The sequence below is a fragment of the Ursus arctos genome, unplaced genomic scaffold (assembly GCF_023065955.2).
Source record: "Ursus arctos isolate Adak ecotype North America unplaced genomic scaffold, UrsArc2.0 scaffold_11, whole genome shotgun sequence".
Classification (NCBI taxonomy): domain Eukaryota; kingdom Metazoa; phylum Chordata; class Mammalia; order Carnivora; family Ursidae; genus Ursus; species Ursus arctos.
Genome location: NW_026622775.1, coordinates 33201800 through 33213707, shown reverse-complemented (window position 1 = coordinate 33213707; position 11908 = coordinate 33201800). Strand labels below are relative to the sequence as shown.

General features: G+C 39.2%; 1 protein-coding gene across 6 annotated transcripts in view; it reads right to left on the bottom strand.

The window, feature by feature from the left end:
- Window positions 1–6392: 6392 nt before the first annotated feature.
- GAB1 (GRB2 associated binding protein 1) overlaps window positions 6393–11908 on the bottom strand; it is a 123410-nt gene continuing 117894 nt past the window's right edge. For all 6 annotated transcript variants that reach the window (XM_026499410.4, XM_026499407.4, XM_026499409.4 and 3 more), the window contains one exon: window positions 6393–10665. In XM_026499410.4, coding sequence (XP_026355195.2) covers window positions 10507–10665 — 159 coding nt within the window. In that variant the 3' untranslated portion in view covers window positions 6393–10506. The remainder of the gene's footprint in view (window positions 10666–11908) is intronic.

The window sequence follows — 11908 nt, the reverse complement described above, 5'->3', positions numbered from 1 at the left end:
GTGGGCAAGACAGCGTGGGAGATGGGAGGAGGCTCCAGATCCCGCTGGTGAGCCCTGGGGATGGCAGGTGACTAGAGGGCCAGAGGGGAGGGAGATCCGTCCCCCCCCCCCCCCCCCCCGCCCCGCACTGTCCTCTCCATGCTCCACCCTATGCTCCCACTCGCCCTGTGCACATTTTAGATGTGCTTTAGGGTTAATTCCTTGAAATGAAATTGCCAGGCAAAAGGTTAAGTAGAGTTTTAAGACTTTAAGATTGTATTGATGAAGTGTTGTTTAAAAACGTTGTACCAGGGGGCGCCTGGGTGGCACAGCGGTTAAGCGTCTGCCTTCGGCTCAGGGCGTGATCCCGGCGTTATGGGATCGAGCCCCACATCAGTCTCCTCCGCTGGGAGCCTGCTTCTTCCTCTCCCACTCCCCCTGCTTGTGTTCCCTCTCTCGCTGGCTGTCTCTCTCTGTCAAATAAATAAAATCTTTAAAAAAAAAACAAAACAAAAACAAAAACAAAAAAACGTTGTACCAGCTTCTGATCCTAGTGGTGGTATATGGTAGTGTTCTATTCTCCACACCCATATCAACACTGGATATTATCATTGAGTATTTGAAAATACTGGAAGGAATATTATGCAGTCTTTAAAGATGACGATTCAGATCCTCCACACCTGCGAAAATATTTATGACAGCAGTCAATGTAAAAAACCCCCGAATCCAGCTGTGCATTCAGGCAAAGATAGTGAAGTAACATAGTTTGTGGGCATTTTTCCTGTTTCTCCCCCCACATTTGCCTTAATCACACAGTTTTACAATAGGAGGGTAAGGAAAAAATCCGGAACACAAGAGGGTTGCTCCTGTGTCACTTTTCAACAGACTTAAGTCACTCTAATAATTTTAAACAAAAAGGAATTCAAAATAGAGAATTAAGAGCTTACAATTGTTGTCAGATGTGAAGGGTCTTTAGGGATGATTCTCAGAACAATGCCACAGAACCACCAGACCTGGGAACCATCGGGAATCGGGGTTCAGGAAAGCATTGCGCCCACTTTGGAGTCCGGGATCACATAGCCAGAGTGCCATGAAGGTGTGAATAGCCCACCTTAGCTGTGAAGCAAAGATCAGGAACTCATTGCTTATTTACTAAATGCAAGCTGCTAGATTTAACAATATTGAGGCCCCACCAAGTTCTGGCTGCCTCTCCACTGACTGAGTTTCTGAGTTTAAGTGAATGTGACTAGCAGGGAGGTCGGAAAAGGGGAAAACTCTAGCTGCAAGGAAGTCTGGGAAACGCACTTTGATCCTTACAGCTCCTGAAGTACGAGATGGCACTGGAAAAAGAGGTTGGATCAGCTGTTGAGCGAGCCAGTCTTCTACAGACGCTTTTTTTTTTTTTTTAAAGATTTTTATTTATTTATTTGACAGAGAGAGACAGCCAGCGAGAGAGGGAACACAAGCAGGGGGAGTGGGAGAGGAAGAAGCAGGCTCATAGCAGAGGAGCCTGATGTGGGGCTTGATCCCATAACGCCAGGATCACGCCCTGAGCCGAAGGCAGACGCTTAACTGCTGTGCCACCCAGGCGCCCCTCTACAGACGCTTTATTTCCTTGATGCTATGACACAGTAATGATTATGAATATTGTTAAGGATTTTCTCTACCCTGCCTGGTCATGCCCTCTCCCCTTCTCGGCCTTGCCATGTGCCATGGGAGGCTGACCCCTATTTTCACCTCCTCGATTATTTCTGGCTGCTAGTCAGTTTTACCCGACGGCAAGTCATGGAGTCATGTAAGGAGGAGCCTGCCTCCCTCCCTTCCCGTCTGCTTTCGGGAGTGGTTGTGTTTTCCTGCCTAAGATGAAAGCACCTGCAGGTGCATAGCTTTTGCTGGGCATCAGTGCCCTCCACTAGCCTTCTTAATTCTAGAAATATTAATGGCTTCTTACTGTTTCTAAGCGTTTTTAACCACCCCTTGTTGGTTCCCTTATCCTCATCCACAGATAAGGAGTAGTTCTTTCACTTGACTCTTCAATTACTTCTTTGAATTGTGCCGTCTTTTCCTGCCAGGAATGGGACTGATATAATGATGGAGAAGACACAGTTTTTATTCCAAGGTGCTTTCAGGCAGGTAGATGAGATAAATACAGCCATCTGTTATGCGATGAATTCTGTCCCCCCGCCCCCCCCCCCCCCCGCCTCCAAATTAATGGAAATCCTAACCTGGGGTACCTTGGAATATAACTGCTTTTGGGGATAGGGCCTTTAAAGAGGTATTTAAGGTTGATTGAGGTCTTAACGGTGATCCTATGCTCTATTAAGCATAAGCTCTAATCCAGTGTCACTAGTGTCATAAGAGAAAGATACAGGGCTTGCATGAACAGAGGAAAGATAGAAGACATAGAAGATGGCCATCTATGAGCCAAGGATAGAGGCCTCAGAAGAAAGCAAACTTGCCAACACCTTGATAATTGGACTTGCAGCCTGCAGACTTGTGAGAAAGTAAGTTTATTTTTTTTAAAACATTTTTTGTAAAGGTTTTATTTATTTATTTGTCAGAGAGAGAGAGAGAGAGAGCAAGCCCAAGCAGGGGGAGTGGCAGGCAGAGCTGGCAGAGGGAGAAGCAGGCTCCTCGCTGAGCAGGGACAGGGAGCCCGATGCAGGACCCGGGATCTGGGATCATGACCTGAGCCGAAGGCAGACTCTTGTCCAACTGAGCCACCCAGGCGTCCCAGAAAGTAAGTTTCTGGTTTTAAGCCCCCCAGTCTATGATGGCACTTTGTGATGGCAGCCCTCGCAAACTAATACACCATCATAAAAGCCAAATAAGAAAAACCTGTTAAGAGTTACCAGTTGTGTTACTCTCAGAGGAAGGAGCCATTACCTTTGGGTAGGAGAGCTGAGGGAAATACTCATTGAGTTGTCTCACCTGGAACTTGAAAGTTGGAGAAAAGAGCAGTACCTACCTCACAGTAATATGGGGATAAGAACAAATATAAAACACAGTATCTCAATAACTATTGAATAGCCTTGGATTTTATGAGAACACACAGCTAAACTCACAGATCTGGGTTTAGAATGATTCCCTGACTACTTGTGACCTACTCTTTCAATGCTTAGGCTTCTTCTGGTGTTTTTAAGATCCTTCATTCCCAATGCACTTGAGTTCCACTTGCTTCTGAAGACCTTTCATCCTTGGCCTCATCTCTTAACACCCAACTCTGCCTTTGTGATGGCTGGCCTCTAAGATGCTTCCAGCGATCCTTATTTCCTGGTATTCATGTCCTTGTAAGACTTCTTCCACAATGAATCAGGGCTGGACTGACTGTACGACCCGTAGAGTACCACAGAGATGACTGTGTGGCTTCCAAGCCGAGCTCATAAAAGACCCTGGAGCCTCTGCTCGGTGTTGGGGATCACCAGCTTTGGGGGAAGGCAGCCCCCATGCCCCGAGGATACTCACGCGGCCTTGTGAAGCCCACACGGAGGACACGGGCCTCCTCCCAGTTCGCCAGTCACATGCGTGAGCTACGTTGGAAGCAGATCCCTCAGCCCCAAGAGGACTTACAGACTCAGCTGATTTGACTGTCGTTTTATCCAAGACTCAGCCAGAACTGTCCAGCTAAGACAGTCCTCAATTTCTGACCATGGAAACTGAGAATAAATGACTTTTTTTTTAATGCCTATGAGCCATGACATTTTGGTTTGTTACAGCATTAGGTAACTAGTACAATATTTATAACCTTCAACTTGATACACAGCTCTCCATATTTAGCCTCCTCTGACATTTTTACACCCCTCTTCTCATAAAACAATAGCAAACTAATAATAAACTGTTCATATTGTTGTCTCTTCAGACGCCCTTTCTCCTTCTTGCCAATCCTACAAAACCCAGCTCAATCTCCATCTCTTTGAAGCTTTTCTTGACTATGATACTAAGTCTTCTTCCGTAGCTCATCATTGGAACCTCAGAAGTAATTTACTGTCCCATATACTTTATTTCACACATTTGTAAAAATAAAGATGATGTAAATTTGTTTCCCGCAGCACCTAGCATAATGCCACACATGTAGGAGCTAATAATTTAATTTTTAATAGGCCACCATCCAGTAGAATTATTGCTTTGTCTTAGGATTGGAGTAAGCAACTTCTGGTCTCATTGTTTTTATGGTTTTTTACAGAACTATTAAAAAGTAGTTTTAGAAGCATATAGGACATGTGTCTCACACACAAAAGGGAAATTTAAAGCAGGGATAATTAAATAAACGTGTTAAGGTCATAACATGTGACAACAGTCAAGACCACAGCCTGAGAGTAGCAAATGAAATTCTGTTAATAAGATATTGTGCCTCACCCAGCAAGAATCTAATAATCTTTGTTTCTTTTAGCCTACTGTCTCCCCCTCATGCCAATTTAATGGTTCCTGAAAGACAAAAGTAGCATAAGCCACTAGCATAAGTAGAAACATGTTTCGCTGTCAGCAAATGGCTTCAGAAATTCATCAACACTTTAATTTTAGAAGAGAAAATAATTTTGGAGTAGAGACTGCCAATATATTTCAAGTTAAGCCTCAAAATCATTGCTTGGTATATGTGTAACAGGCACTCAGATCAATGAATTAATACTGGTATCAGTCATGGTTTACCAAACAGACCAACGTAATCAACCGACAGCCTACCTATTCATCCACCCCTCCTTCCATTGATCTATGGGAGAGATTTGTTTTAAGGAATTGGCTCACACCATTGTGGGCACTGGCAAGTTTGAAATTTGTAGGACAGGCTGGCCAGCTGGAAATCCAGGCAGGATTTCTATGCTATAGTCTTGAGGCAGAAACCCTTCTGTGGGAAACCTCAGCTTTTGCTCTTGTAACTTTCAACTGATTGGATAAGGCCTATCCACATTACGGAGGGTGATACGTTTGAACCACATTTACAAAATACCTTCACAGCAACATCTAGACTAGCGTTTGAACAAACACATGGGCACCAACAGCTCAGCCAAGCTGGATACAACCATCGCAATACTGTATTTGAAAAAGTGGGCTTTTTTTTTGGGTATTTGACTTGTTTTCTTTTCTGTACACTGTATTTCCTCACACTGAGTATTCCAAATGTTCTGGACATCGCACAGAACACAAAATCAGAGATACATTATGCTAGGAGTTAATCACCAACATAATCACTGTAATAGTAATAAAATCCTGTTCTAAGGAAGTACGGAAACACATCTGAGAAACTTAGTTTTCTATACATGTTCACTTCTTTTATTACAAAAGTATTTTTTAATATTAAAAAAGGAAATAAGGGAGGAATGTTACCCATCACAAGTTAATAAAATGCCTCCCATCACTGACTCAGCTTTTAAATATGCAATAACACATCCACAGAATTGCCAAGTTATTCTCTACAAAACTCTAATAAAACTGTAACTCAAAAAGTGTTTATCAGAGAAAGCAGCTTTCTTCCCCAAAGAAATAATACGCCAATAGTCAGAAGTGTCACCATTTACAAGGTGACAGAAACACAGATGAGGAGTGAATGATCTCAAAGAAGATAACCTCACATTCCCCAACCTCCCTAAATATGATCTAATGAGTCAGAGTTGCAAAATGCTGGAATGAGTAGGCCCAAGGACCGACGTGGACATTCTTGGGGTTTTATGAAGTACTGGAGATGTTTGAAAACTCTCATAGAAATGGAAAAGCACAGCCGCATTTCCCAAGTCATGTTTTATATATAAAAAGTATTTTCTGATGAAAAAGGCTGCATGCAGACCCTTATATATTGGCCTTTTACTCCACGAAAGGCTGGGAGGACTGGCTAAATGAGAGCATGACAAGAGCATATGTACATGGAAACAGTCTCAGAGGTTTTTCTTATTAAGAGTGTGATGACTGTATTTCAGGCATGAGCTAGTGAGATCTTTGTTGCAGAAATGGGTGACCCTATGGACGTAGGGCTGGGAAAGGACAGCTGACCTTTGAACAAGACTTAGGGATGCTGACCCCCTGCACAATCAAAAGCCTACATGTAACTTTTGATTTCCCTAACACTTAACTCTAATAATCTACCGTTGACCAGATACCATACTGATAACATAGTCAATTAACTCATATTTGGTGCTAGATTATATACCATATTCTTACAATAAATAAAGCTAGAAAAACGCTATTAAGAAAATCATCAGGAAAACAGAGTACTGTTCTGTATTTACTGAAAAAAAGTCTGTGAATAAATGGACCCACACAGTTCAAACCTATGTTGTTCAAGGGACAATGTATAGTAAATGGCAGAATTGGGTTTTTTTTTTTTATTTAGATAGACTTTAAGGAAGGGTTAGAAATATAAATTTGTCTTTCTTGGTTCAGTCTCAGTATCCAAACCGACTAGTTAAAGTCTTGAAACCAAATTGTTTGAAAAGTTTTATTTGGTAGCAGAAAATATCTACAATTGGATCTTTACAAAAAAAGTTGTGCAAGAGGGGGAAAATAAACTTATACATAGGATTTTGCTGTTGAAATTTGGGATGATCACCAACAATTGATTCAGGTTACAACAACTTACACAAAGCCATGTCTTTTTAGGTAAAGAAAGTAGAAGGTATGTTAACCCCTTGACTAAACAGTTTGTTGAAACTCATAATAGACATTATAATGAACCTAAAGAAAGTTAAGTTTATGAAAGAGAAGACAAACTGAATTATTTCAAGCTGTAGTAATATATAAACATATTTAGTCAGAGTAAAATCCAATTATCTCCACAACCTGGCAATCAACTTTTCATCCTATCAAGTCTGTGTCTACATTATTCATTTACACCATGGCTTTTCATCTCAGAGCTGTCAGTATTTTAAGTTATATACAGATTTACATATAACATATCAGCTGTTATTGACGATCAGTCTTACCCTAGGATATATGTATAGGTCTCTCTCCCTGTATCCCCTTGATTTGGTCATATGTACAATCCCTGCCATGGACCTGATTGCTTATTTGACAATAAAGGACAAGACCTACCAGAATGACCCAAAGACAGGATTAGGAGGGATAGGCTCACCTTGTTGTCTCTAAAATTTTAGAGGCTTTGTATTCATTCAGAATACTAATACCAATACTTCAGTGGGCCAAAGGAAGAGGTACTAAGAGTTTGAAAGCATCCAAGAATTATGATCACTGTCTATGGTATAGTGTACAGGCACAAAGTAGCTAATGTTTTAAAAAATATCAAAAATACTATCTTCGTTAAAGGGGGGGTGAGCAGACAACTTCCTACTAGGAGAAAAAGAAAAACACTGTGTTCAATTTCCAGTTTAAATGCATTTATGAATATGAAGATTGTGACCCTTGTTAATTACAGAGTCCAGAAGAAACTGATTTATGACCTTAATGTGCAAGTATAGCAGTATTTCTCTACCAAATTTAGTTTGTGATTAAATACGCTATACACACATACACACACATAGTAGTACCTTTATGGAATTCTCTAAAATGCTCACAGTAGCTTATATAGTATTGGTGAAAATGTATAGTGTAGATAAAAACCATCTTTTATAGCTTACTAAGTGATACCTTCTGGGAGTTAAGTAGCTTAAATTATTCAAGTCAAAATTGCAATTCTTAAAAGCAGAACTGTGCTTTGGTATTCAAACCTTCATAAAATTTTAGTTTTTCAAAGTAAGGAATAAAAAATAGAGAACATCAAACATATGGAAGAAAAAGACTTCTGACTTATAACTGTCATATGATTACCCAGTGGTTTCAAACTCTTGCGTGGCCAAAACTCAGCTTCTTGGAGGTGATTAGGGTTTTAAAAAGTTTTGTTTTACTAAGTGTATATTTTTAAAACTTAATAAAAATGCATTCTAATGTGTTACATAACCCCCCCTTTTTTTCCCATACTGTGTATGTATTAACTTCCACTACAAGAATAATTTTTTTTAAACCTTGGAATAAACTTCAGCTATCTCTAATTAAAGAACCTTCTGAGATGTGTGTTTAAAACCTATTATTTACACTTACTTATGTTCGCGTGAATCAAAACTTTCTTGATAATATGCAAATAAAACAAATTGGCCACTGAAGTTTTTCGCCAACTCTATAATGCCAATTACACATTTGTGTTATTCGCAAATTTTATTCCTAGTAATGGACTAAGATAAATAAACTTAAATATGAACCCAAAATATTTACACTGATAAAATGAACTTTTCAGGCTTTATGTGTTAGGGTTACACAAAATTTTATTGAAGAAAGATTCCATTGCTAAAAAATGTTTGGAAAATAATGCTCCATAGAAACTGTCTTTTAATTTGTTAATACAATGTTTTAACGTGATTTCATTCGCTAAAACAAACTGCCTAATACATTTCAATTCTTAAATTACTCTGCACAGTGGGAAAACTTCTACAAATTAGAGTGCTGCAGGTTTTCAAAAATGATAACTTGTAAAAAATTGAAAAACTACTCTAAAAAAGTCAAAAGTCTATTTGCCTTAGACTCTTGATAGGCAGCTCCAAACAGGATTTCCATTTTTGAATTAATAATATACTTATTGTTGTGTTCTAAATCTGAAAATACGCTCATCTTCCACATAACACAATGTTAGCATCTTCGCACATTAACTGTGTTGTGTGTTTTAATAGTTGAGGCACCTTTCAATCATTTTGGATTTTATTTTGTGGTTTCATTATAAAAGCTTGCGCACACCAAATTCAGACAATCTTTTTATTTAAAAATCCACCTGAAAATTCACTTCTGGGTTTTAGTTTCTGTTTAAAAAGAAGCAAACATTTAAAAGCATCAAATGTTACTAGTGTACAATTCATCTTGTTATGAACATTTGTAGTTCATGGATCGGGGAAATAAACCCATTACACTGCTTAGGCACAGTACTATGGCCAAGAGACCAGAAATCAGGGCACATCTGTGTACTCAGGCAACAGTTAGAGGTCTGAATGGAGGGAATCATGCCTCGGCTGTGAGCACTCCCACCTCTGCCCCCTCCAAAAACTGTTATTCTCATACCAATAAGAGATTGTATGTAACTTAGTTAAAAAACAAGCAAACAACTATACCTGCTTTCTAAATTACACTGCAAAGCCAAAACAGATAAATATAATTGTAGCCTCACTATATAAAATTTGTGGTTCTGATATCATGTCACAGGACCATATTACAGGTGAGACAGAATTATATAATTCCTCTGGTCATTTCAGAAATCTGGTTGGAAGAGATCTATGACTATAAGATTTCACATTATAGCAATGCTTCAATGTTTCTCGAATTAGGGCAGTGAATAGAAATCACAGTACAAAATCCTTAATTCTTTTACTGGAAAAGCAATAGGTGCTACATATGAGAATCACTTATAGAACATCTATTTTTTTTTTAAAATGTAGATATAAAATATTAATTGCATAGGGATTTAAATATAAGGCCAAGAAGAATATAAAGTAAAGTTAAAAAAATCATAGAAAGGGCACTACGGTGTCAAAAGATAGAATTTCATTCTTAAGAGTAATAAATCTGAATTGCTGTCTAATTAAAAAAATCACAGTATGTTGCTATAACTAACAGTGAATGTTTCGTTAAGTCCAAACTGGAAACAAATATCAGGACTTACAAGAACACACCTGGAGCTCATTGTCTAAACTTTCTCAGTGTATCAGCACATCAGGGCATGGTACGTACCTGATTAGTTATATCATCTATGTTTTGCAAATAATGTAACATTTCATACACGTTAACAAGTGTGAGAGCACATCATCAGCGCGCGCTGCAAAGGATCTGGAGGCTTACTTGATAGTGAAATCATTCAGTCTTTTCGAGGTGCAAGATCCCACCTGGCAGAATCTTCACTCAATGAACCAAAAACATAGTAGTTAACAAAATACAAGCAAGTTCCACACTGAAGACTAAATGAACACGGACCAGACAGTCAGTTCCTAACACCGGCACATATATTACCCTCGGCATTTTGGAAGTCCGTGGGTGATGAGTCCAACTATTACTCTGTAGTAAGCTAATGGTTATCACCTAACCTTTCAGGGAGAAAGGTAAATTGTGGATCTACTTCTCATTTTAATGTTGTTAGAGTGTAGTTTAAAGAGCAGTTTCCAAATCTGAAAGTAGCTTAGTCAACTTAGCATTGTTATATAGAGTAGTGTGAGGAAAAACAAGAACTCCCAAAGGAATTATGGTAAGGAACATCTGGGAATACCCAAACCAATGTTTTAAACAAAAAAGTGCATAAATACAGTAATACTACAAGTGAGTTAACTATGGAACAAATGTGTCTCTGGGAGCTAAACAATACTATTTTCCCACGTTATTTACATGTTACGAATTGTTCAGATACCAAAGCACCATTTACAGTCTACATTGCTTGATTACGTCTGAAGGGTCCTTTGACTTCAATTCTACTCAGCTGAGGATCTACCTAGAAGTGTCAAGTCATCTTCAGTCAAACGGGATTTATCTTTACAATGCAGTTCTTTTTTGTTCAGAAACAGCGAAGCAGTATTTTCATTTCACAATCTTGGCTGGTGTTTCGGATTCTGTGGACTGTCTCCCATCTGTCCAGGCTTCCCGGGTGCTCTTTAGAGCCAGGGTCTTCTGTTGGTCAACCACGACATAATCTACTCTCTCATCAGCTACACTGCTGCCCGAGCCACTGCTCTTTTGCTAAAAACCAAGAAAAACACCATGAAGCCCACATATAAAAGGTTTCTGAGGAAATTTAGTCTTAAAACGCAAGACATACGCTGTGAGTAACTCTTGAAATTCTATTGGGACACACACACACACACACACACACACACACAAACAAACATTATCTCAATTTAACAATGTTGTTTTTCTCTTAATTGTACACTGTTTTCCCCTTACATTTAAAGTCACTATATATAAGAATGCAGACTGATGCTCCCAACGCAGATGGAATTCTTGTAAAATCGGCATCGCAGACACCTGGCTCGTCTTAAGATACACAGCTTGCCTCTCCCTTTAGCTTAAGCTTCACTTTTTCAAGTCCTGAGAACATGCATCAGTGTTCACTTTCAGAGTTAAGAAATGTTTTTTGAAAAGCAGTATTTCAAGAATGCCAAACTACATAGGCTGACAGGCCCTCTTCTTCTTTTTTTTTTTTTAAGATTTTTTTTATTTATTTGAGAGAGAGAAGCACAAACAAGGGGAGCAGCAGACAGAAGGAGAAGCAGGCTCCCTGCTGAGCAGGGAGCCCGATGCGGAACTCGATCCCAGGACCCCAGGATCATGACCCGAGCCAAAGGCAGACACCCAACTGAATGAGCCACCCAGGTGCCCCAGGACCTCTTATTTCTAAAATACAACTAAATACTAACTAACTTAAAACACATATAATTATTAATGCATTGCCAGGCTCTCTAGAAAGTAAGAGAAATACCCAAGGTGTGAGGAAAACAGAGGGGACAAAGAGCTGCTCAAGGTAAACTTTACAGTTGTCTTTAGGATGAATGTTAATCTCAGCTATGCAATCAGGAGGCCCCGGGTGGGAGGGCATGCCCAATCTGAGACCATCCTGTTAAGCGAGGAACCCCTGAAGGGAACTGAGGTGGTCCTAGAGTGCTTCCCAGCAGAAGAAAATGCAAATCTATTCAGAAGGAAATTTAGGTCTGCAGGATTCCCACAGATATGCTCCGCAAAATGAATTTGCAAAAAAATGTATAAAACATGGACGGAAACAAGCTATCAAGAGTAAGCAGAAATAATAAACACAGATTCAGACTTCCAAGGACTTCAGATACTGAAATGACAATAAACAGTATAAAATATCTATGTACAAAATCTTTAAAGGAATTAAGAAAACTAAATAAAAGGAATAAAATAACAATAAACAAACTATTCAAAATAGCTAGGCATATTTAAAAAAACAAACAAAATTTCATGT